At 44.6% G+C, this 27,104-nt stretch overlaps 1 protein-coding gene across 1 annotated transcript; it reads left to right on the plus strand.

The window, feature by feature from the left end:
- Positions 1 to 1,508: 1,508 nt before the first annotated feature.
- Positions 1,509 to 25,527, plus strand: FBXO32 (F-box protein 32). The gene is made up of 9 exons (XM_021546406.3): positions 1,509 to 1,764; positions 4,915 to 5,027; positions 6,720 to 6,769; positions 7,427 to 7,519; positions 14,325 to 14,418; positions 15,214 to 15,398; positions 18,335 to 18,517; positions 19,718 to 19,861; positions 20,523 to 25,527. The coding sequence occupies exons 1-9, from the start codon at positions 1,649 to 1,651 to the stop codon at positions 20,610 to 20,612; spliced, it is 1,068 nt and encodes a 355-aa protein (XP_021402081.1). The 5' UTR covers positions 1,509 to 1,648; the 3' UTR covers positions 20,613 to 25,527.
- Positions 25,528 to 27,104: the final 1,577 nt, after the last annotated feature.

Genomic DNA, 27,104 nt, shown 5'->3' on the forward strand with positions numbered 1-27,104 from the left:
AAGAACCCTTCAGACATGGCTGATTTTAGCTGCTGGGTTTTCACTCTTCCTCCACTGACCCTCTTTAACACGCACTCAGGTGAGCCACAGCAGGACAGGGAGATGGGGCAGCCAGGGCAGCCAACACTCCTGGGGTGAAGCTCCCAGCAGCAGGAGATGCCCCAGGGAGTTCTGCTGCCTGCAGAGCTCCCACTCGCTGCCCTCAGCCCCAGCAGTGCTGCATCTGCACCTGCAGCCTTCCCCACACCTCCAGGACTTGTTTTTATTAGGGTTTTTCTGGGTTTTTTTGGGGGTAAACACGTAACACTGTCACTTTGAGCAGCAGATGTTGCCCAAGGCAGCGGCAGAACAGACACAGACGGAACAGGAACAGGACAGGATTAGGGCAGCTCATCGCCCCACGCACGGGCCAGGCCATGCCGGGGTTTGCCATAGCTCATCCTCAGCTGGGAATGTACTCCCTCAGCCTGGGCTTGGATGCAAAAAACCCTGTGTTTTTAACATTCAGTAAATAACAGTTTTACTAAAAAGTGCTGGCACATGCACCAAATAAACTGTGTGAGAACAGCATGTATATTTCATACATAATACTGTCATATATATTTATATAGCTTTCAGTCATACGTATTTATCTATAAAGTATGAACTTAAATAGCACTGAATGTAAAACCATAGTACATATAAGCCCACATGAATATATAAAACAGATACATAAAATATTATATATACATGAACCATTACAAGTATAATAGAAAGACATATAAAACATTCCCTAATATAATTTTTATATAGTGTTCTCTATATAGAACCGATATGTAACCTTATATTTATTCTGTTTGTTTTCACAAGGTTCTAAATTAATGTCTTTTAAAAGAGACAGGAGAAATTCTGTCTGCCTTCCCTAGCACTTCTTGCTCTCTTTATCTGCTTCTGCAGATCGAACCCAACTGCGCTGCAGAGCTGCGAGCGATCCTCATTAAAAGGATGACGGGATTTTCAGTGACACGGATCTGCCTGGCTTAACCCCCTTTGCAGAGCAGGATTTCCATTCCGTGCTTCTATAAAGATAACTTTGCAGTACATATATTACATTAATATACACTATTATATGGTACAATATTGCAACACGTAAATACCTAAAGCATATTGATAAACCTATGAAAACATGCCTGCATAAATATTTATATATTTTGTACCCATAACTCGAATACGGGAGCCATATATGGCACTGAGGTACGCACAAAACGTTGTTTTTACGTTTGTTTTGTATTACGCAGTCAACGTTCTCCCCACACACAACGCTGGCGCGCGCGGCCCCGACACCGCGCACGCGCGCGGGGCTCGGGGGCGCGCTCAGCCGGGCACGCGCAGCGCCGCTGGCCCCGCCCCCCCGCGCGGGCCGGGCCTGCCCCGATAAACACGGCCACGTGCGGGGGGGCGGGGCCTGCTCGCGCTTCCGGCAACACGCGCCCGCCGCCGACACATAAATAGCGCGGAGCGCGCCCGCGGCCGCCGCGCCGCCCCAGCCGCCGCTCCGCGTGCTGCCCGCCTCTGCCCCGCACCGCTCCGGGTGCTGCCCGCCTCTGCCCCGCACCGCTCCAGTCGCCGCTCCCAGTCCTGGTGTTGGTCTCTTCTCCGTGCCGTCGCCATGCCGTTCCTGGGGCAGGACTGGCGCTCCCCCGGCCAGAGCTGGGTGAAGACGGCCGACGGCTGGACGCGCTTCCTGGACGAGAAGAGCGGCGGCTTCGTGGGCGACATCAGCAGGTAGCGGGCGGTGCCGGCAGGGGGCGCGGTGCCGGGCGGGGGCGGCGGAGCTCTGAGGGGCGGCCGGGCCCCGGGGGCGCCCCGGTGTCGGCGGAGCGGGGTCGCTGTGGGGTGACCCCGGCCCCGGGGGCGCCCCGGTGTCGGCGGAGCGGGGTCGCTGTGGGGTGACCCCGGCCCCGGGGGCGGAGCGGGGTCGCTGTGGGGTGACCCCGGCCCTGGGGGCGGAGCGGGGTCGCTGTGGGGTGACCCCGGCCCCGGGGGCGGAAGGGCTCGGCGGCCCCTCCGGGCCTAAAGGCAGCTCCGAACGGGGTCACTCAGCCCCCGGCAGGGTCCCCGCATCCCTGTGGGGGCTGTTCCTCCCCAGGCGGCCGGGCCGTCCTTACGGCTGTGGAGCGTGGCGAAAAGCCGAGCAGACGAAACACTGGCGTGCCCCGCGGGCAGAGCGCTGTGCCCCCGGGGAGCATCGCCGAGCGTCTCATGGGGGCCCTGGAGGTGGCTGCCCACCCTCCCCCACCAAAAACAACCTTACTTGGGGCTTCCCGCTCTCGGGCTGGGAAGGATGATGTGTCTGAAGCCATAAATCTTCCCCAGGCCATGAGTAATGTACCTTACGTGCTGCTTGACTAATCTGGCTGCAAAACATCAACAAGCCCCCAAGATGGAGCGGGCAGGAAGCTTTGCAGCGCGTGGGTGTCCTGGGCTCCGGCAAGATCGCTCCTGTAAAAACCAAACTTTTCTCACAGAGCTGCATCTTCTCAGCTGTGTGCTGCCAGGGTTGGGGCTGCTGCCACCGGGCCTAGGGATGGGTCATAAATGCCCATGACAAAGGGACTTGGAGTAAGAAGGGATTTGCTGTGAGCCACTCCTGAGATGTTATCGTGGAAGAAGGCTTATGTAGCAGGTATCTCCTGCTCTTTCATGTAAGCTGTAAGTAAAAATCAATTTTAGGTTAGGTTTTGTTAGGTTTGGTTTGTAATTTGTAAATAGGTAGAAAAATGTCTGGCTGATGGTAATGTTGGGAATACTGAGTTTAGCATGGGTTTATACATCCCTTTCCTCATATAAAAGCAAGGAGGTGACATGTTGACTCCAGGTTGAGGTCCTTGCAGTGCCAGGTCCAGGTGCCCAACTGCTCAACCTGTCAAGATGACATGGAAAACTGTCTGGAAACCTGGCAGTACATAAACAGGGTAATAATCTGCCTCCCATGCTGGAGCTCGTCCACTGCTGCTGTTATGGTGGTTTCAAATTACAGAGTCATTCAGTAGGAAGTCAACAGGCAAGCGTGTGCTGTTGACATGTGAGATTTAAAGCAGATCCATCTTGTGCTCTTGGACTCAGATGCTGCCACTGCATGGGGCGTGTTAACTTGACCCCTATTGATTTTGTGCAACTATGATAAAACATGAGCTTGGATATTCCAAAATAGCTTCTTCCTTGCTGCCATATTCTGTTTTCAGGTTTTGGTACCCCCAGTAGGAAGCAGCATGGATGGGGTACATGAGCAGTTGAGATGTTCTGCTCTAAGGTTTAGCGGTTCTGAGCAAGCTGCAGCTGGCAGAAGTGTCTGGTTCCTCACATTGTTGTTTCTGTGACTATTGTTCACCTTCAGTGCTGCTGCTCTTCCTCTTCTGCACCCTTCTGGTGCCTTCTCCACAGCTCAGATGCCCTGCAAGGGGGAGGTGGAGTACAAAGGAGGAGCTGAGAGTCATAGTGTTCTGAAACCGGGAGAGGCTTCTTCTCCTTCTGGGGTCACGTGCAGGTGCCAAACCAGAACATCCATCTGGATCGTGCCACGGGGGATCTGTGTCCCTCCTGGGGCTGAAACTCTGACTTGGTCACTTGACTTTTGTGTATGCTGGTGATGTGGCCATGCAGACAGCCGGTGAACACAGGAAACAAGAAGTCTTGTCCCACAGGTTTCATTCCATTGCAGGAGATTGTGGTGAATAGCTGTCAGAGGTGTGTTTGGTATAGTGCTTGTGTTTGGGTTTTGTTTGAGACTAAGCAGTGTAAACACATGGTGTATACAGGAAGCTTGCTGGCTGTGTAAGGGTCCTCGTGGCTGTCTCAGAGGAAGCTTGCCCGGGCTGCAAGCAGCAGCAGCGTATTTTGGCATCTGCCATAGCTCCAGGGCCGTGTGAGCCACAGTAGCTGAGAAGTGCAGTGAGGTGCCTGGGACCCTTCCTCGGGTTTAGGCCTGTAAACAGCCATGCTTCCTCCCTTGCAAGCTACTAGAGCAGTGGGGATGACTCTGTTTTGTTATCCTGGATGCATGGCCTGTCTTCTCCTTGGCACCCGTGAGGCACCCTGCAGCTCTGGGCAGCAGGCTGTGTGCTGGGCCTCTGCTGAGAGCCCCTGGTGGTGCTGCCCTGCCACCCCCGGGGATCTCTGCAGCAGTGCTGTGGCTGCCCAGGGGCTTCTTAGTTTCGAGTTGTGGCTTGGATCTGCTGATTTACAGGTCTGCAGTATGTGGGGATGTTGATGCACAGCCTCTTTATAGCTAGCCTTTCATTGCCCTTGAAGGAAATAAGGTGTTATAGCTCCCTTCACTAATGGTGCAGTTACAGCAGAGCTCCAGCAGAAGCAGGCAATGGGCAGTCTTGGACAAGAGATCCTAGCTGTTAACTTGTGTAGTCACTACTATGCAGGGCCTGGAAAAACATCTGATAAGTCTGAACCTCAACTAAGCTTTTCCTGTAAGCTTGAAATAGTATTTTGTGGGAACTCTTTTGTTAATAAATATTTTGAATACATATGTATGTCTTCAGGGATGCCTAAATATGTCCTTCCGTAGCAGATTGCACTGAGCCAGTCAGACTGCTACCTTCACTAGGAGGATATGGTGTTACTTAAGGATAGAAATAGGTTAAAGAGTGGAAAAGAACATTGCTCAGCTGTGTCCCAGCATGAACTGTGTAATCTCTGTTACTTGCTCCTATCATGGGTATCTTGGCTAGCCCAGAATTGAGGCACCAGAGGTTCCTTTAAAAATACCAATACTGGATGCTAAAACTGCTACTTCTTGGGTTAGCCTTCAAGAAGGCAGCTTTGGAGGCCACAATTAAACCTGTTTTTTCTCCTTGCAGGAAACATAGTGTTCAACAGAATGCAGAAATAAACAGAATCCTTGCTTTGTGTCATTCACAGCTTTTGTAAAAAAGATGATCACAACAAAGAGAATCTCTTCAACAGCATAAACTATGATGTCGCTGCCAAGAAGAGAAAAAAGGATCTGCTGAATAACAAAGCCAAGACTCAATGTAAGACATCTTTTTGGACTTCTTTTTACACAAAAGTTGCTGCAGAAGAGTGGAAAATGCGTCATATCTATGTTTTTTGCACAGTGCATGAAGAGCCTTCTAGAGTCTTGAAGGGCTTTACACCCGTGTTTGACCTCAGGAGATAACTTGGATACAGTTTAGCATGAAGATTTATGCCCCTGTTAGTAATCTCTGTTCTGAGGAGTTGTGCTTGTTGTGTTCAGATTTTTGTCATTTGTTTGTCAGGAGGGTAATTTTTTCCTATGGTACATTCAAATGAACCAGTTCCAGTATTTTCCCCCTGTAGACTTCCTTGTGCACAACAGGCTAAATTTATTCTTCCTTCCATATGCATGTTGAGCACTAATCTACATTACTGGAGGCTACAAGCCTGAATGTAAGCTTTGATCCTATCTCTGTGTGCAGAGTGCATGAAAAATGAAATAAGATTTCAGCTCACTCAAAACAATAGAAGGCTTGAAGTCTTTGTGTGCCCAGCAAGCAGCCGGGGTCTCAGATGGGGCCCTGGGAGAGCACCCGGGGGAGCCTGCAGGGACAGTAAGGTCTGCATTGGGCTGATTGCAAGATAGGTACTGGAGTTACATGTGAAGGCTACAAATGTAAACATACCCAGAGGAAATGATTTACAATTCCCACACTGCTATTAATTCATTGTGCATCCCCCAGGATTTTGGAAACTGTTGCCAAAAGTTGGCCCCTCAGTGTACTGAACAAACAAATGTTGCCATGACAGTTTTTGGCTGGATTATGCTGTGACCTACCACTGAAAAGGGTTTGATGCAGGGTCAGCATGCCTGTAACTGAGACTGGGTCTGTCCTTGGACTTACAGTATCAGGCAGGAGTACATTCCATAGCTTGAGTTAATTAATTTACAGGTTGCTCTAAGAGTTCAATTTTCTTTATGGAAAGGAGTCCAGCAGGGTGGGGAGGAGAACTTTTTTTATACTAGCACCTAAATTGCCAGTGTGTGGTGGAAGTAGGGTCAAATGCCCATGTGAAAATGGAGTGGGAGAAGGACTGAGCAGCATAACTGCTTATAGTACAGGCTCTTCTGCAAACAGCAGTGTGCACTGGGTATTGGGAAGTTATTTTGGGAAATGGATGGGACAACTCCCATTCTGAGGGAAGGGAGGGGCAATTAGAAATAGGGAAATTTTGGTCCCACATAGTTTTTTCTTTTTTAGCAAGTTAGCTGCAAGCATAAGCATGCTCCTCACTGCTAAAAGCTGACCTCACTGCTAAAAGCTCTCTCTTACATGCCTGGTGTCTCATGACATTTTTGCTCAACTTCAAATTTGACATACAATCCCAAGCCTGTAACCAAGGTAATAAATAGTTAATAAAATCAATAACAACAAAACCTGGCTGTCAGCCATGTTTACTGTCTGGGACCAAAGAAGAGGAGGTGCTATGGTATATCTGTGGCTGGCAGATTAAACATTTACAGTCTTGAGCTTGTCAATGAAACAGAAGCCTTTTTTGAGGCTTAGGACTACAGTCTCAAATGAAGCTGTATTGAAACAAAGCAGCTCAGCAAGTTGCTAGATTTGGTTTCAAATGTGGTGATGTAAATAAAATAATTTATAGTGAAAGTGAATGTTATGAGCAGAACAGACATACAGCTCTCTGAGGTGGAAGACTAACTGAGTGAAATGTCTTTGTCCAAACAGATTTCCACCAGGAGAAGTGGATCTATGTTCACAAGGGAAGCACAAAAGAGGTGAGTGCCTCACAGGTTTTTTGTTCTCTTTTCTACTGATTTTTACAAGTAGTGGAAGATCCTGTGCTGATATAAATCAGCAGAAGCTCTTAAGAGATAAGTGGAAGATCTGGCTTGTGGAATTTCAGTAATGATTTTAAGCCCCTATCAGGGGTCCAGGGCTTGATGTACAAGGCTTTGTACATGTGTTTAAAATATGACTTGTTTGCTTCCCTCATTTAAAAAAACCCCAGCCTTTTGCAGGCCAAGCCATAATACTGTTCTTGGCTTTCACCCAGTACAGTCCTAACATGGAAAATCATTGGAATTTATCACAACGGCTCGCTTGCACTCATGGAGAGAAGTGGCTGTAGGAGACTGCTCTGAACTCACATTGTATATTGACCCCCAGGAATGTGTGGATCATTCTCACATGGAAATTCATTGGTCACGAGCAGAGCATGGGTCTCTCTTGGGAAAGTACCATAGCCTACATTGGGCCATGCCCACTCTTGATGTCAATAAGTGCAGCTCAGCAGGAGCCAGGCCTGCCTCCTCTGGTATGAGCTGATCCCATGGTTTGTACCCATCAGCTTGCTAAATGGAGTTGCTCTGGGTCAGGTCTATCTGGTGCTACTCAAGTCTGCCAAAACATGACCCAGAGTTTTTTCTTCTCAGCGCCATGGTTACTGCACCTTGGGAGAAGCCTTCAACCGGCTTGACTTCTCCAGTGCTATCCTGGATTCCAGGCGATTCAACTACGTTGTGAGGGTGAGTCAAAATCCAGGGTTAATTTTGATGTGATGGTGGTGGGGGCTCTGAACTGAGCACCAGCTGGGTAATGGGAAGCACTGGCAAAGAAGAGATGTCTAAGCATGCTTTTCTGCGTGAAAAGCCTAACACACTCACAAAAATTCATGGAAGTTTTGTGAGTGGATAGATGCCCAAATCTTGTCTTCAGTTTATTAAAATGGGAAGAGAGAAAAATGGTGATAATGTGGAAGATGAGCTGTCTGTAGCCTAGCATTCCTACTACTTTTCAATTGTCATTCACTTTTGAAATCCTGAAAGCCTGGCTTCTAATTCCTGAGTTTTCAGTTCAGCTTCTGAAAAAGATCATGGGCTCTGCAGATGCCACAGGGCACTAGAGGCCTCTTTGCTCCAGAAGCTCCAGTCTGAGGTCTGTGGAGCTTTGTCTCTGTTGAGGTGGTACAGGAGAGACTCAGGGGAGCTGAGCATTTTGGGAATGAGGGGATGGGCTGAACCTCTTGGTGGCACTGATCTTGACTTCTTTGTTAAGGATCACATTGCTCTTAATCCTTTGTGTCTGGCAATGGTTTCAGTGGGCGAGACATTTGCTTAGTCCTGATAACATTAGTTCATAGAGGAGGAGTCATCAGCTTCAAGCTTCCCATGCTCTGGCTTTGCATAATAGGTCAGGGCTTGGCATGGCCAAGGAGATGGTAGTGTTTGGGGGACCTACTGTTCTGAGGGCTGTGGATACTTGTATGTTTATCTGCATGTGATCTGCAAATTGATCTTGAGTTTCAGAATGCTTAGCAAGATTTGGAATTCAGTAAGGTTTGAAAAAAAGTTATTAACTTGAGACTGTTTGTGAACAGTTCTTCCTGCCTTGTGAGCAGCTGATCACTGGTGAGGCAACAGCTGTTCAGGTGTGAGGTTCTGGAGCAAGCAGCAGTGGTATTGCTTTCACTTTGAGTCAAGTGTCATGAAAAGTGTCTAAGGAAGAAATTATCTGAGCAGCTTCACCTAGGTTGTCTAGGTGGGAACTTCTGTCACCTGGGGAAGGGTACAGGCACTGGGGATGATGACCCACTGGCTGTGTAGGAAGGGCAATCACTTGGATGTCCCACAACAGGAGTGGTGGCAGGGAGTGGGAATTCTGGGGGAGGCAAAGCAGGATCCAAGCCATGTAAACTCAGGCTGTCCTAGCTATGCTGATCTTGGGACAACTTGTTTTCCTGCCTGTGCAAAAGTGATCACCAGTGTTGAGGTAGCCCGTGTTTCTTAATATTGGAGATATATATACACACACAGCCATGCCATCTTCAGGGGGATTACTGGAGAAGGAACAGTTCGTGCCAAGGCCATAACCCTTTAGTCAAATATAAAGGAGGAATGTAAAATAAAACTTGTTTAGTGCTGCAGATATCCCTTTGGCAGACTTCCTTATGACAGTGAAGAACTCCAAAGACCTCTGCTAAGCATGGCCTCAGGTCATGCTGTACCACATGATGGGCTTCTGCTGCTTGGCCCAATGGGGTAGATGTCTCATATGGAACTGCAATGGTTGAACAAAAGTCCCAGTAAGAGCAAACTTAAATTTCAGTGAAGTCAGTGTGGCCTGGTGGGGGAGCTCAGGCTGATCTTCTCTCTTTTTCTCATGAGCACATGAGAAAAAGAGAAGAACAGTACATTTGGGATGTTTTTATGAAAAACAACAGTTTTGAAAGCTATGGAAGCTGACATGTGTCCTTGTTTCTACAAATCTCTCTTCTGAGCTTTTAAGAGTAGCTTTCCCCCAGTAATTTTACAGATCTAGTACTACTGAGAAGTATGAAGGTTTCTAATTGAAAATTGTGGTTTGGCAGTTTGAAGAAGATATTAAATCTGGTACCATGGATCAAACTGTAAAATTGACTTCTTAAAATGAAAGGCTTGTATCAGCCAAGTCTCCAGTGGACAGTAGTTCATAAAATGCCTTATATGCCAGATTTACTCATGAAAAGCTCTGCCTAGATGTGGATTATGTTTATGGTCCTTTGCAAGTTGCAGGCCTCCTAAAGCACATGAATGGGCAATCTGTCACATGGAAAATGCCTTGAATATTGGCAGGCAAAACATTTTTCCCTTCCTTCCCTCTCCTTGTTCTCTCTAGTTCCACTCCTTGCTCATGGTACCTGATACTAATGTCATGCTATTTAATTAATCAAGCAAATGCTTTTCAAGGAGGGGAGTTTGGAAATGGAGGCTGGGAAAGAATATGACCATGTCTGTAGGGCAAGAAAGGAGAGAAACAGCTGTGTGTTTGAGGTTCTGCTGGCTATACCCAAGCTTGCCTTATAGAACATAAGCTGCATCACTTGCTGGTAGGAAAATGGGCTTTCAGGCTTAACATGAACTTACCTTTCTGAATTTCTCTGAAATTAAGTGAATAGTCCTTAAGTATCTTCAGTGCTTGCTTTCTTGTCACAGAAATTTCTGTTTTAGATACACCCAAACTAAGTTCTTGGAGTTTCTAACGGTGCACAGATGAAATGGGCACCTCCTTCAAGTGGGGTGGAGGTATGAGCTGCAAGAAGTTTGGCAGGTATTTTTCATGGGCAGATACCATCATCTGGAGCCAGTAAATCTATGTAAGTGAAGCAGAAGAAATTTTCCTCTAACATCAATCTTATCTTGATGGTCTGCTGGTAGAGCTCTGGAAGTGCCAAGTTACAGGTGTTGGTGTCATGACTTGGTCCTTGATGATCCTTCAAATTATTGCATCTGCTTACATGTTACAGAAAAATGAGTGTTTCCTTTTTGGGACTAATAAGGAAGTATGTGATTGACCCAGAGGACCCAAACTGTTGTTGGTCTGAAGTAGCCCTGGTTTCTCTAGTCTTGGAAATTTAATGAAAAGACTGGAAGCATTCTGTGAGTATAATTAATGGGAGCAGAGACGAAGGTGCCTGCAGCCCAGAAGTCGGTTTTCCTTCAGGAACACTGTGTTCAAGTGACAGGTTTTGCAGGCTGCTTCTTCAGAAAGGGATTTCTCATATGATTGGCTGTGTAGTCTCAAGGGAAGGTGCTGTTTCTGATCATAAAAGCTTAGGTCATGTTAAGCTGCCTGGGTAAAACTCTTCTAAAATAACATGATCTAGTTTGTGTGCAGCCTTCTAAAGTAGTCTCTTAAATTTGCTTCTTAAGTGTTAATAGAGGTTAGCTCCAGAAATCCTGGATTTATGCTGTCCTGAAAGAATATCAGCTGGATGCTATCTCATGGAGATCTGTCAGCACCTGCACTGTACATCATGATAACTCGCCTTGCCCTTGCTCCACCTGTCAGCTGACAATGTGATATTTCAGCCACTGAAAGTGAAAGGCTGTGAGAGCAAGGTGGGGCTAGAGGAGGAATTTTTCATTTTTTGTAAGAAGTCCAGATGTGAAGAGTTACATCCCTGATCATCAGGAACTTACGGATCCCCACATGGTGCAGTCCAGCTTTCATATAGTTGGCTTGAGATATTCAGTGGGAAATTTATACTTCAGTGGTTTGAGACTTGTGATTTTAATCACTACAGAGCATTTCCCTTTTTGAGTCAAGGTTGTAGTGTCCTGCTCAGCACAGCAGGACTGCTAAGGATTTTTTGGCTCTTTGTGCTGGAAACCCCAGCAGTGGTTATTTGAAGTGTGGATCGCCTGCACACCCCTGGGTTGAGCCAAGACTGTGGCCAAAGTGCCATCTGGCTGTAGCAAGTCTAAGCAATGCTGCACACAGGATTCATGGGTGCACAGGAGTGTTTTCATGGCCCTGAAACAAGGACCCTGGTTCCCTGCCACATGGCACTGTTCTGTTTACTTTTTTTATCCTGTGCTTATGGGAGGAGAAGGATCTGCTCTGCTGCCGAAGCTGAGAGACTTTGTTGTACTGTTCCTCCAGATGGATGGCTGGGGATTTGAGCAGGAGCCCCATTGCACTCAGGGGAAGTGAGCAGGTTACTGCTGTGCTGAGTAGGTTCTGGGATAGCCTACTGCATCTCTTGCCTTTTCTCTATAGCTTTGGCAAACCTCAGATAGCAAATAAAATGGGGAAGGATTTTTTTAGTGGAGCTACCAGGTCAACTTCCTCAAATTCTGAGGAGCTGGAAGAGTGAATTTGGATCCAATGCTCTGTTTCCCAGAGGTGTTGCAGACTTCCCAGCTTCAGTTAAAACTGGTTGGAATGCAATTACTTAGTGTATTTGAAAAGCAGACCTTTTAAAATTGCTGTTAACCTTTCCCTGTGCACTCTCTCCTACCATCTGTCCCTCTCCGTTGAGCGTGGGCCGGACTTAATGCAGCCACATCGTAACACAGGCTTGCAGCTCTCTGGTCTTTTTACCCTACTCGGCATTAATCTACATTCATCTGTTTGCTTTGGTCTGTATTATGCAAGTAGCAACATTAATTTACTTTTTTGTACTGCTATAGACCCCAATTTGATGATCCATTAACTGAGACCATACTTGTAAACACTAAAAGATCCCCAATGCACTGGAGCATGTGGGGCACAAATGAACTGCACTGCTTACCTGGATTTTGTGTATTATATGAGCACAGAAGAATAAAATCTTTCGATTTGGAGGGCTAGCTAGTTGTTTCAGTCAGTGGGGTCCCTGGGGAGTGGAGTAGCCCTAGAAGTATTCACAACATAGTTTTCATATGGAATTTCATCCTGTGTTTATTGCTGTAGGAGAAGGGAGGTGACACATGATATCTAAGGTGGTTCACTGAACATAGATTGAACCTTGGCAAACACAGACAGGGCAAATTTTAATCTGTTCCTTTGGCTAAATTAATTTTGTACCAATTTAGTGTTCAAGGAACTGAGATTTTTATCCTTGTTCTTCTAAAAGAACGACCCTGGTGTCCAGCTCCTCTGGTATTACATTATGTAATGCTTACTGCTACATGCATTTTGGTGTTTTTAGTAATGGGCACAATATTGCTAACACCCAGCCTGGAGGAAACTGTCTCTGTGCCAGCTCCAGAACAGTGCAATCTGGAGACAGCAGTTGTTTGTGCACAGACAAGCTGATCTGGGTGCATGTGTGGCCAGTGTACAGATGGAGTCTGGCAAATTGATCACTATAATCAAAGGTCTGAAGGCTAAACAGCTTAGGGTAACAGAGTATTGCAAACTACTGTAGGACATTGGTTGGGTTTTTTCCTATGTATTCACCTAGTATTTAAAAAATGAAGAAAAAATATTTTATTAGCTTTTCAAACATTTTGCGAGCTGCCTTGTTTAGTTATTGTGGTATCATTTAGCTGATATAGCCAGAAAATCCACTGATACTTGTGCACCACATATTACCCAACTCTCCTGCATCTCCTGTTTCCTCCAAACAAGCCAAGAAAACAAGCAGCCTGCCCTTGACAGGAGTTAGTGCAGGTCTATTCATCTTGGTTTTTTTTTAGTCATGTGAGGTGCAAGATATTAATAGAATGTAAACTCAAAGCCATCTGATGGTGGTGTTGGCCTGGATATTAAACAGAAGAAGAGATTGGTCACTTGAGGAGACTTCACTGCTCCTAAGTGGCAGTCACATGCCAGTGCCCCAGATGAGCAGAGCAGGCTGCAGTAATTCCTCTCCCTCAGTTCCCGCTTCATGGCAAGCTGCCGGTGACTTTCTGGATACATTCCTGTCATTCTTACAGCAGGGCAAGCAGTTCAGCTCATGACTTATCAAGTCTAGTCAAAAGTCATCTTGGTTACTTGACACAAGTAGTTGCACCTTCTCTGGATTCTCTGTGGTGCCAGCAATGGGATACTGGAGCTGCAGATGATAAAGGATAATAAGCTGGTCATGTGGCAATGTGTTGATTGATTTGTAGCATAAAAGGTTTTTCCTTTCCTTTCTAATTTAAAACAGAAGTCTGTGTACATCCAAACAAATGGACTGACACGTGGGCAGTCTGTGCATTTATATAATGCTGGGGGAAGGGAGAAAGGTTTGTAACATCACAGGCCACATGTTCCATAGGAAACTTCCCCAGCTATTCTTGTGGCACAGAGATGGGGAAGAGAGCATCCTTCGCTGTGGAAAATGCTTCCATTAACAACTGCAGCCCAAATTCACTGCTCAGCTTGTTCAAGAGTCAGGAGGTCAATGATGGGAAGTAAATTCTAATTGAAAGTAAAAGCAAGATGTTCGTTAGGGGAGGTTAACAAGTAAACAGGGCAGACAGGGAAAGGTGGTTTGTTATTATAGTTGTTAAAGCTGAACAGGGAAGTTTGGGAGGGAAGGGGTTTATTGTGTGGAGGATTTTTGTTCTTCCTACAGTACTTAACCTTTCTGTCGTGGCAACAGTGCTCTGACAAAACCCATGCAACCCAGGAGCTGACGTAAATTGTGGAGTCTGAGTCTCATTAATGGTCTGTCAATAACATCCCCATCCAAACAGGCATTTGCTCGTGTTCCCTTATGACACTGCTTGTTTATGCCCCAGTGCAGGATGGTGATGCTGGCTGTTCACTGTTCCCTTGGTGTGAATAGTGGCTGTCAGGCCAAGCACCACTGTGGTTTCTCTGCATCTCTGAACCATGAAATCAAGTTCCCTCTCCCCCCCACCACTGAAGATAATTAAAATACCTTTTTTTCCCCCCTACCTCTTTTGATGTAAGTTTAATTATTTGGCCTCTGCACTCCTTCCCTTTTGTATTACTTTGCTCTGTTGCTCTGTCTCCTTTTTATTTTCAAGCAGCAAACAAGTCTCTGGACTGTTTTGCTGTGTCATGTGACTAGGAGTCAAGATTAGAAAGGTATCTCTGTGCTCTAAGGCTTGCAACTTCTATTTTTATCCACAGCTGTTGGAGCTGATAGCAAAGTCTCAGCTGACGTCACTGAGTGGCATTGCCCAGAAAAACTACATGAACATTTTGGAAAAAGTGGTTCAGAAAGGTAAGAAATGGTGAGGGGGAGTCTGATTTAATCTGATGTACTTTGGTGAACCACATCCTTAACAATAGGCAGTGTAAAATGGGTGGAGGGGCTCCACTGTTTATTTCTGAGTGCAGTTCTGCTTTCTTTTCCCTCAATGAAGGACTTGGGGGGAGGGGAAGAAATTTCTGTAGTCTAGTAGGTATCTGAGAGGTGACTCTTCCTTTCCCAGCTTTGCTCACTACCACCCCTTCTGCATCCTACTGAGTGCTATTTCTGACTGCAGAAGATGTGGCTGCTCCTGCCCTCAGCCAGGCATATCTGCAGTCCCTGCTGCTGCCTTGTTGGCATTGTGCTGTACCTGCTGCTCCCACTGCTCTGGAGGGGTATCTTCACCTGCTCAGGGAAATGAATTGTGGTTGAGATTTGCCCCTTCCCTCATGGCTGTTCAGCTGTCGCTGAAGCCTGGGCATTGCCAGCAGCCTGGTCTTATGCATAATGGGAAATGTGCATTAGATGGGGAAGAGGTGCACATAGATGACTTCTTGCACCATATCAGAGGGGAAAACTGGCAGGCTGCCAGTGGCTGGAAATGGGAAGTGTGGCAGATCTGATCTGCTTATCTTGGGAGACTCTTTCCATCTGCTGTCTAACCTGCTGTGACTGGCTAATGTTTAAGTGCTTTCCTCTAAAAAGAAAAGCACAGGCTGGCTCTCTTGGCCTGTGAAATTACAGCTAATAACTTGCCTGACAAACATGTAGATTCAGAGAAGGATTTGGCAATTCCCATTTTTAACCTTTCCTGTTCTTCCAAAGTCCTTGAAGATCAGCAGAACATCAGGCTAATAAGGGAATTGCTGCAGACCCTCTACACATCCCTCTGCACATTAGTCCAGCGGGTTGGCAAATCTGTCCTGGTTGGAAACATCAACATGTGGGTGCACAGGATGGAGAGCATTCTTCACTGGCAGCAGCAACTGAACAACATTCAGATCACCAGGGTAAGCACAAATTCTAAAAGCTAAAAATATCGTCTCCATCATGAAACCTTTTTTTGTCAATGGCTCTCATTTGGGAGACTGCTTCCCACTCTACTTCCAGTGCAAGCACAGATTGGAAGGACTTGGAGTTGCCAGAATAATTGGATGCATTCCTAGCATTACTTGACTCCCTTAATTCAAACTCAATATACATAACCCAGGATCATGCTTAAGCTTACTGGTCACAGACTCCATAATGGCTGTGAAGTGCTGTGTGAACAGTGCTGGACAGAAAACCATCTTCCCCTCTTCAGGCCTCAGTGTGAAAAGTCAACTGAGGCTTTCTCAAATTGAAGCAATTGCCTTCAAAACTTTTTTTATCAGACAGCTGAGGTTTTTAGATTTGTTTAATCTTTAAATTAAATGCAAATTTTTAAGTAGATGCATAACTTCATACTTCATGGCTGAGAATACCATGATTGTTCCAGTAGTCTGGAGCTACCTGTTCCAGCTGGATGAGTCCTGCTTGTACAACATCTGTTTTTTTTAACAGCATCTGTAGAGATGGTAAGGATGTGTTAGATGATAAATTTCTAAGCTGTCTTTACATGGGAATCAAGTCTGAACTTGTTCCATTTCACACAATCACAGCAGGTTTAATGTTGGACTAGACATCTGGAGGTCATCTGGTCAAAACCCTCTGCTCAAGCATGGATACCAACAACTAGTTGCCCAGTACTATATATACATGTTTTTTTTCTACCTCAAATGGATACTTACTCCACTGAAATGCTAAAGCTTTCCCCCATGCTGATATGTGTTGGTGGTGTTCTTGTTGTCTTGAACTCTTCCTATTCAGTTAAAAGTTCATCAAAACATTGTTTGTGAAAGGAACTGCCTTTTATACATACTTGTGTAGGTTTGCAGATACTCTTTCTGAAGTAAATAAAATACATGTAGAGCGTGCAAAAAAATTCATACCACTGAAGACAACTTCAGTTCAAGTTGGAACAAAACCAGATGAATTCAGAGAAAGGAAGAAGCTCAGCTCTGTGCAGCCAGTTACTTATGGTGCAGTGAACTTGTGGTGTTTCTAAAGAGGGAAATGTCTTGCAACACCCAAGACCTAAATAATTTTCAAAAACTCCAGAAAAAAAAAAACAACCTTGAAAAGTGTTGTATGTGCTATAGCTGCTTTAAAAAAAAAAAGAAACTTCTGTCCAGAAAATGACAGCTTACTGATCTGTTCTGGTCTAATCTGTGTTCTTTCTGAAAAAAAAAAAAATACTGTATGAGAAGTTCTGGAAAATAATACTGAGGGGAATACTAGTAGCAGATAAGCTTTTGGCCTGATTCAGAAAACCTGTAAGGGTTTGAGTCACACAAGTTTTTTTTTCAGAAAGAGATACAAGTGTGAGCTTTGTTTGGGACTTTTCTTTTTACCCAAGAGTCTCTGAGCTTACTCTTGTCTGTTGTGTCCTGGCAAAACTTGTATGTAGATATAGTTTAGAAGAATGAGAAATACAGCCTGGCAAGGAAGAGCAGTGGGACATGATCCTGGAATTCAGTGCATTTGTCCTACCCCCAAGAATACCCCAGGCTGTTACGGAAAGGACTGTCCTCTGGACACTGTAGAGACAGCTCACTCCTCCTGGAGTGATTGTGTCAGGTCTGCCTGGTGGGTGGTGAGGCAGAAATGGGTGTTTTGGTTGAGGAGCTTAGGTCCTTGCAGGTACTGGGCAGTGTTGCTGGTCTGGGCAGGCTGGCACGGAGGTGCTGAGGGAAGGTAGGAGCTGCTGCTGTGCAGAGGTACTTACTGTTCCTCTGGAGTCTCCCATGCCGTGGGATGGCTGGAGATGGGACCACATGATTAAAAGCAGCCTCCTGCAGTGTTTCCCTGCTGCTGGTGGGCTGTGTGCTGCTTGTTTGAAACAGTTAATAGCTCTGCCAAAGATGAGGCGGGTGCTGCGACTCTGCAACTTAAAATAGCAGCATCTCTGTGCAGGGTAAAGGATGAACTTGGCACATCTGTCTAACATTGTTTCTTTGTTGGAGCCCAATCCTAGAAACTGCTGTTTGCCTTAATAAGGCTGGGGCTGGTTTTGAAGCTGCAGCTGGTGCCCAGGTTGTGGACTTGCTGAAGCCTTGCTCCTGTGTATAGCTTGGATTTCCCCTGAGTGCAGGACATGCAGATCTAATGTGGTCAATTTGTCCTGGATCTGTACCCCAGGTGGACTTACAAAACAATCTTGGAACCCTGTGGAGGCTAAACAAAGGTGGATGGGTGTGACTTTTATCTCTTTAGGTTAGGATCTACTTTTGTGTGGCTTAACAGCCTGGAAAACCAGGCTGCAGCCTGTGGGAAAGGGGCAGGTCCTTCAAGTGTCCCAGAGGAAAAGCTAGCCCTGCCAGCAGTGACCTGGGAACCCATGCTGTGAGTACTCACTAGCCACTACTGTGGTTGCAGCAAGATCCTGTGATGATATAAGCTAAATCACATGTCAGAAGAGCATGAGATTCCCAGCAGTGTGTTTAACCACAGCTGAACTTGAGAAGTAATGCCCATGTGCCTTGTGGTGGAGAGAGCTAGATGGACAATAGCTGATACCATGATACAGCCAATGTACTGCTGTAGTGAAAGCTGATGGTGATACTTCAGGGAGCAGTGTCTCACAAGTATGGGTGTGGGGTGGACAAAAAGGAGAGAAGGAGGCTTGGACTGCAACTCTCCTAATTATTGTACTACAGATACATGTCGTCTTCCTTGAGGTTGTCTCAAACAGTTGTGGGGCAGAAGGTCAAATATTTCCACGTAAAATGTCTCCTTTATTTAGAAGATGGAACTGCTGCTTTGTTCTCTGTGTGGAGAAGTTTTAAAAAAGCAGTAGCTGTGCTGTAAGCTAGGATTTCAGAGGTTTTCAGCTTCCTGGGAGCTCAGTTCTGTCTGTCTCTTCCAGCCTGCCTTTAAAGGAACCACTCTCACCGACCTGCCATTGTGTTTACAATTGAACATCATGCAGCGACTGAGTGATGGGAGGGACCTGGTTAGCCTGGGTCAGGTGGCTCCTGACCTCCAAGTGCTCAGTGAAGACAGGCTGCTGTGGAAAAAACTGTGCCAGTACCACTTCACGGACAGACAGGTACGAGTAGAAGTGCAAATTGCTATCAGTTCTTGGTGTAACCCCCCCGCCCCCCCCAGAAAGAGTTTCTGCCCTGCATGTTCTCTTACTTGGCTGTCTCTTGGATCTCAGGACTGTGCAGCAAGCTGATAATATAGGCTGGCATGAGAATGGCTGTGAAGATGATTTATATAGAGGGTTTTACATGCCACAGCAATGATTCCTGAAATAGAAGCCTGAGGAATTAATCATACACTGAATTTCAATCCTAATCCAGGTGGGAACAACTGCATGACTTGCAGTTGCTCCTTGCCCCACGTGTGCAGGGAAAACGTGCAGGCGAGCTCCAGCAATCACCCTGATGTCCCAGGGACTGACACCCTTGCAGAAAATCTCTGTGGATGTGGTCCATGAGCTGTACTTCCTTGCCCTTTAAAGCAAGAAATCCCCTCTGAGTTGTTCTGTGAGTGATAGGATGATATGTGGAAAACAGCCCTGCTGCTGCCCACTTGGTACCTGTGTAAACATCTCTGTCAGGCTGGTAGTCATCTAGGATCACCTAAACTTAAAAGTAAGCAAACAAAAATCTCTCTATTTATGGGTGAATGTGTGGGGTGTTTATACTAGACCTCTGCACTTCAGAAACCATGTACCAGATTTCTCTGCTGACTTGGCTTTATTTACTCACTCTGAATCTGACTTTGGAAGTGACTCTGGAGGAGTTATTTCTTTTATTAAGTAAATTCAAATCCAATCTCTGCAACTAATAAACCCTAAAAGAGAAATGGGTATCTCCCAAGCCAACATGATAAATAACTGACTCTTAGAGAAAAATATCTCAACTTTTACAGCTGTTAAATGCAAGTCTAGCTGCTGTGCTGCCTGCCAGAAACGGTGGTCAAAGTAGTATGGTATAGCTCCCAGGGTTTCAGGCTTTCCTACAGTGAAGTTGATGAAGTGGGAATAGACTGTCATAATGGTATTGAGTGAAGCTGTTCCCATCAGGAAAATGCTTATAGCTTTTTCAGCTATAAGTAGAAAATAAGAGCTTCTTAGCTCAAAGAAGCTGAGAAGTCTTCAAAATAAGGGCTTTCTCAGTGTTGCAAGGGAACTATGACGGCACTGGCAAGGTTGACATGTGAGGGAGAGAACATCATGAGCTGAACGGAACAAATCAGTTTTTTGACCTGCTGTAATTGTGTATTGTATCTTTTCTTTAAGATTCGCAAACGTCTGATCTTATCTGACAAAGGACAGCTGGATTGGAAGAAGATGTACTTCAAGCTCATAAGATGTTACCCACGGAAGGAGCAGTATGGTGACACACTGCAACTGTGCAGGCACTGCCACATCCTTTCCTGGAAGGTATGAGGTGCTGGTGGGACAGACTTGACTGGGACAGGAGCCATGGGGCATCCACTGCAGCTGGCTTAGGGTTGCAGTTCATTTGCCTGCATAGCCTAGTGAATTCCTACATCTTAATTCTCCCTCATCTATTAAGACCCTTTCTTCTCTGTGCTTCAGAGATCCTAACTTTATCTTGAATATGAGCACTGTCCATTGAGGCCAGAGGGTTGGAAGATGGGCATGTTTTAGGGCTGCCTGGAAGAAATCATTTTAGCACTGCCAGCAGCTTCCTCTACCCATCATATGCAAGTGGAGATCTTGGCAACAGGATTAGCTGGAATGAAAGCTGATGGCTGCAAAACAGCTCAGGACAAAAATCTGCTGACCATTGTGGTGATATGCAAGGCATGTCTCTGGAGTTAAACTCCAGTAGTTGATGGTAGGCTCTAGCCTCTATTCCCTCAGAAGAGGGGAATAGAATTAATTGGATCCTTGCTGCTTCTTTTTTTGATGACTTGCCCCTAAGATATTAAGCCTGCTTCTGAGCTGTCTACTATTTTGGGCTCTGCTCTACCTATTTGCACACGGGATGTTTGGCAGAGGGGCAGTGCTAAGTTGGCTGATGCTTTGGCAGCCTTTCTGCAGCCTCTCTAAATAGAATTGTTTTCTCCTTTCCCAGGGTACTGATCACCCCTGCACAGCCAACAACCCAGAGACTTGCTCCACCTCTCTTTCACCACAAGAGTTTATCAACTTGTTCAGGTTCTGAACTTGGGTCTGTGCAGCTTATGCAATTCCTACAGGACGCTTGGACACTCCATTTGTAAATAGTGTAAATATTCATGTTTGTTTGAAGCTCTTGAGTCAAGGAACAAGAGGATCTCTGAGAAGAAAAGTGCAGTTGCTCACTGACATGCAGCACTTAAAGAATACAGACTTCCATAGGACTGGTGTATAAATACAGCATGTTGTTCAGAGTCCCTTTTTTATCATCAGAGTACAAGATACAGGGCAAAAAGGCCTTCATTTTTTGTTTTTAGAAGTTAAAAATGAATTTGCCCCGCATCCATTTGAGAACTCTTCTGGTTTGTTTCTAATAGAGAGAAAGCAATATGAGGCTAGGACTGTTGAACTGTTCCTCCATCTGGTTTTATTTAGCATACATATTTATAAGTATGACATTTTAGAAATATTTATGAAAAATATCCCTGTGACAAGTTTAATAATACTTCAGTGCTTTTAGAAGGACACATTCTGAAATACTTAGGATAGAAATTAGCCTACTTGCGAGACAGAATCGCAACATACCACTTTCTACCTCCAATAGATTGAGTACCTTTCAAAGAAAAATCCAGTGTACAATGTGAACTTTTGTATTTTGTACAATGATTTAAAGGGAAATGTTTGTGATAGTAAGCATCTTTTCTTGTATTAATGCTTACCTCTTTACATTAGTTTTCTTGCTCCACTCAGTGCTTGAATGCCTAGATGATAGGCACCATATGAATACCTAGAATACCTAAGAATCTACTCCATCCTCTTTTAATTTGTTGGTTTTATGAAAGAGCATGCAAATGTGAAAAGACTAAAGGATGAGTATTATCTATAAGGGAGGAAGTTCTATGATAGGGAAACAAAGGACTGGATTTAATCTCACAAGGTAAATTCTTATCTGCTTCTTTAGGTTAATTGCACTAGTTGAAATCCTAAGTGATGTTAGAATCTGTTTTTTCAAGCCCATGTTTTCCAACATATGCACTGCTCTGTATTCCCACTGCTTTCAAGTGAATTGAGTCACCTTGGAGCTGGTAACATATAGGGAGAACTGGGCTGTTGAATCTCATTAAATGATGCGGTTTTTATTCATTGGAAGACTGGCAGCAAATGTGGAGTTTCAGAGCCCTGGAGCTTAGGGAGTGATTAGTATTTAGCAGCCAGGGCTTGGGTACGCAAGAAATTTCCAACATCTTTGGTTCTTTCTCCATGGGCAAAGATCCAAGGACCCTAGTCCCTTCTGCTTTCCAGTGCTGAGCTGTTTTATGGGCTCTTCCAACCCTAACCCAGAGCTAAATTTTCAGTCCTACAGAGTAAGTGGCCACTTCACCGTGGCTGTGATCTGGCTCACTGTCTCCTCTGTTACATGCAATGCTTCACTTTTCTCTCTACAGTGGATCTTGAAGAATCCAGCTCATAGATAGCAATGTGAAAACCTGCAGTGGAAAGTTTTTGCTGTTTGCTAGTAGATTTCCTGTATAGCACTTTCTCTGTGTATGATGTAAGCAGGATACCTCGTAAGGGTAAATATTTAGTGGGTTGTGTGTGACTGTGTACAAAAATTTTGAGGAAAAGGAGTACTCAGGACAATTCAGGAAGAACTACTTGAGTTAATTATTGTTAAATATGCTGTTCCTTTTTTTACATTTTTATAACTGACTTTGAACACTTTTCTGCAGCTGTTTGTATTTTAAAATGACAATATTTGCATTTTTGCAAACTAAATCACTTTGCATATTCTTGGAAGAGATGTGAAAAGGGAAAAAAGCTGCCTCTAGATGGAGCAGTGGAAAGAGGGCAAGAAAACGTGGAAAATGCTGACAAGAGCTGCCCTTCTCCAGCCACCTAACAGCAAATCCTGAGTTTTTGCTCTTCCAGAGAGTTCTGTGAGCCTGCACCACCCTTAGCCATGGCCCAGAGCTTGTCACTCTTCAGAGATGAGAAGACACATGCAGGATAACAAGCTTTATCTTGGTGTTGATGCCCCATTCATCAGTTTGTCTGCTGGTGGAAAGCATAAGCCTCCTGATCATACTCTTGTCAACTGAAAGTGATTTAAAAACTGCTACCTTGGAAAAATACACTTGTGCTTGTTTGGGGGTGTTTGTGAGCAAAGGAGGCCAGTTTCTGTTTTCCTTCCTGTGTTGATGGCAGCGGGTAGACAAGGCTGAAATCTGGCTTCATGAGTGAGGACATTAAGAAGTGAAACTTGCAAGTGAAGTGAGTGAAGCATTGCCACTGAGTTTGGAGAGTCCTGTATCTCCTTTTTCCAGCAGTGAGCAGACCTGTCCCCTTGGCATCTTTTGTTTCCAGCTCTGACTTGGGGTTGGTTTGTTTTGTAGTTTTGCCTCTGCCACCCATGGTGAGCCAACCTGTTGTGATGGGGAGGCAACATTGCTGTATTTTGGTATGAAATGCTGCAGCACTCTGCCTACTCTGCATCTGTGCTTAGCACTTACCCTCTGTGAGATTGTGACACTGAGTGATTTTAAGCTCAGATTTGAATCTGGCCTACTGCATTCCTTGCGTAAGAAGATGGAAATGGTCAATGTTGAGCTCAGATTTGGGAATGTCTTGGCTCCAGCCGTTGCTTCTATCAACCCAGAGACCATGGGTCATACAAAAGATTTAATGTGTAACTGAGGTTCCTATTTATAAAACTTCAGTTACTGTGTATTTTATTTCTTAGCACTGTAAGGGTTGAAGTGCTGAAGATGATTTGTTATACATAGACACTTGTCTGTTGCTTATGTGAGGTCTTGGGATATTGCTGTCAGTGTCCAAACTAGCAGCAAACCAAGAAACAACTGTACAAAACAAAACAGACTAAACAAAAAGAAACAGAATAAGCCTCAGTTACTGCTTCAGTCATTACATTCCTGCTGCAGCAATTGTTAAAGATGGCCATGGTCTCTCTGGGGACCCATTGTTTCTTGAGTGGCTGGTACAGGGAGATGTTGCAGCAAATTCAATACTCTTGGTTTGTATTTAAAACAAAATGCTGTTGCATCCAAATACCTTACTCATTTACAAACAAAACAATTGGTATTTTAGGGGTGTAAAGGCATCTGCTTGGCTGAGGATGGCAGAGCAACAAAACTGACAGTGACATCAGGGGCTTCCAGGTGGGATGGTTTAAGGCTGCTCTCAGGCAAAAAGGACCTCTTTATTTTAAGACAATTGTGGCAAAGCTGTTGTGAAGGGGAAGCAGACTTTTGCTTGTATTGTGGAAATGGAATGTTCTTTTCAAAGGATGTTTCACCTTCCAGTTAGTCGATGCATTTCCATTAGATATGCATCAGTTCTTATACCAGGAAAGGAGAGTTTTTCCTCTTTGGGGTTTTCTCTTGCCAGCCTATCCAGGGAAATCTCACTGTCTTTAGAGGATGTTTTAACTAGTGCAGCAGCATAGAACATGGTGCTGTGAAGAGGAAACATAGATCCATGCAAGAGAGAAGGCTTAGGAAGGGAGAGATCCTGGAGATCTCTGTTTCAGCTTTCTAGAAGAGGCCAGTTTTTTTGATGTAGTAGCCATTTCAAGAGGCACGATTTCAGCTGTACATACCTTAAGCCATTTATATTAACTATGGTATGCTGAAGTTTGATCATAACGTGTGTGTACCTCCTCTTATGTTTAATGGGTTTTTTTTTAACTGTGGGAATTGCTAGATCCTTAATTATGTAAAGTGATTAGGAAAATGTGTATTGCTCTGAAGACATTGCTTTGTATGTAAACATTTAATTGCACCCTGCCACTTTCTGTATATGGGAATATATTTTATATTGTTTTTCTTTGCCCAGGTTTTAAACCGTTTGTATTCCCATTTCTGTTTGACTTCAATTAGTTTTGGGAAGCTGTCACCTTCTATAACATACACAGGTACTAAACCAGCTTTTCCTGCCCAGAAAATTCCTTGGCCCTTTGTTGCTGGAATTTCATTTAGGGCAGGAACATTTCCAATCCCATTGTGTAGCAAACAAATCAGATGTGCTTTTCACACTGATCTCCTGCTTGGTACAGCAAACCAGCGTTGTCCTCTGCGGTTGTCTTACAAACATGTTGCACATCTTCCCTGTAGATCAGCACCTTGCCAAAAAAGACTTTAAAGCTTTAAATTGAAATGCCCCTCTTTGTAGCTGGCCTGTTTGCACAAGCACAGGCCCTGTGGAGCTGATGACTGATCAGGCTGGTATAGACTCACTCCATCCTTCAAGGTTTGGGACTCTGGTGTTCTGCTTGTGCTGCTTTCTCAGCTCTGAAGCCATGGTCAGCCATTCACACAGCTCTCAATCTGTGGCTGCTGGGCTCTGAGTCTTTACCAGCACCTAATTTCTATCCAGTGTCTTCCTCCAGTGATTCTGTTGGTAGCAAATCAACTTTGCAGGATCTGGCCCTAGGAGAAGAAATCCATCTTGTCCTTGACACATGCAGTCTCAAGTATATAGATAGTCTTGACACCAGAGAAATTCCTTCTTTATTGACCAAGTGTTGCTGCTTCTCCTCCTGGGAGGGCAGCTGAGGGTGGAATTTGCTTTTCCTTAGCCATCCTGTGCTGCACAGAATGCTAACGTGTCAGCTACCAAGCAAACATTTTAATTTGAAATAGAAAATATGCTCATATTTAGGAACTAATCTATAGTAATTATAATTTCATATGGAAGAGAGCGTGTGTCCTGTTTTATTTTTCCTTGAAGTTGTAACTAGAGATATTAAATGAAAGGCATCCCTTATATAAGACTTCTGTTTAATATTATTGTGTGGTTAAAATCCTTCCATTATAAATTTGCACACTTTTTTCCTCTTTCCTTGCATGTTCAACTGATTTTTATAGCTGTTCTGTGCAGACAGTATTTTTGTAAAACATTTTTGACACTGAATTGCAATAAATGTTCAAACAATGTGAACCACAGAGCTGGTTGTCTCATTGCTTCCAAGGTGGTGACCTTATCAGCCTTGAGCTCCTGATGACTGTAAGCAAAGACTGTTCTGCAGGAACATCCAGAACTTGGCTCATTGTCTCAGTAGAACATCCCAGATAGAGCTATTGCTTCATCGTATCTCAAAAGGAAATGAGCCCTGGCTTCCAACAGAACCTGTGCTCACAGGGACCCTTGTGCTCTTGAATCTGTACGTGCCCACAGCACAGGAGTGATTGCTGCCCCAAAAGAGAACAACAGTGCTCACACTGATCTGAGACCTTCAGCTCCAACTTATGGCTTACAAAAACTGTGTTTTTTCTGGTCATATTGCCTGAGTGATTATTTTGAAATCTTTTTAAATCCTTTTAATCTGAGTGATTTTTTTTTTAATCTTTTTTTTGGGAGTGGGGAACAATTGCATCTTGTTAGTGTCAGGACTGTAAACAGTCTGACCCAGGTTCCTGCTCAGAGGGAATGAGTAAGAGTCCACTGAAGTGACTCCTAATAAATTGGGGAAAAGCAGTTGAGAAGGCAAAAAAATGTGCTTCTGGTTGGAACAGATCATGATAAAACAGGATTACTTGCCTCATGAAAGCTATGCCAGCTATGGAAACAAGCACAAAATGCAGATGTTTTGTTTTCAATCTCATTTGCACTGTCATATAAGGTATGTTTGAGAGGTTTCCTAGGTCTCTGTAGTTATGCTGTGACTCGGATCTGTGGTTAGAGGGTTGCAGCCCCCAAGACACAAGTCCCTGGAAACACAGTATGGGACAAGATCACAAAGCCTTTTAAACAAGAGAAAGCTGTTGTTAAGACATTTCTTATTCAAACTTTTTTAAAAATAGCAAGCTCTACTATTTTAATAGACTGAATGTGCAAAGACTAAATCCTTTAATGGGAATACTAGACCTTTTTAGGAGTATGTTAGGCCCCATTTTAATGTTATTGCTGCTACCTCCTCCACCCTTTTAAGTTAAGTCAGGGATAGCGGGAGAGGCATCCTGAAACATGATTGAAGGTCTGCCTTGATCAATGGTAACAAGTCACCCTGTATACTTCCTTAGAGTGCCCTCACTGTCTGTCTTAGAGCCTAATTACGAAGTACAGTTTGGCCAAAAAGCATTTTGAAAACCTCTTACACAAGGAATATTAAAATTATGACTCAGCTTTGCCCCACCTTTCCCTAATCATCATTTCTGCTCCTCTGCTTTACAGGGGTGAACCCCAGTGAACCATGTAGGGGATTGCTTTATTTTTGACAAAACCAAAGCTGTTCCTGTGATCAAAATTGCAGAAATTGGAAAGAGCTGTTTTCCAAAAGGCTCTATAAATAACTCATGTGGGTTCAAAGGCCTTTCCCTAAGCTGAAAGGACACCAGTTCAATCATCATCACTCTTGATGCATAATATACTGTACTTTTTAGTTGAAAACAAAAAAATGTCTTTTTAGTATGTTTTCCATGGATAATTTCAGTTCTGGTCAGAACAGACCTTTAATACAGGCAGCAGCATACACAGGTTTGCAGCTAAGGTGCCAGGTCCATTCCAGAGCTCTCAAAGTTGC

The sequence above is a fragment of the Lonchura striata genome, chromosome 1 (assembly GCF_046129695.1).
Source record: "Lonchura striata isolate bLonStr1 chromosome 1, bLonStr1.mat, whole genome shotgun sequence".
In the NCBI taxonomy this organism is placed as follows: Eukaryota; Metazoa; Chordata; class Aves; order Passeriformes; family Estrildidae; genus Lonchura; species Lonchura striata.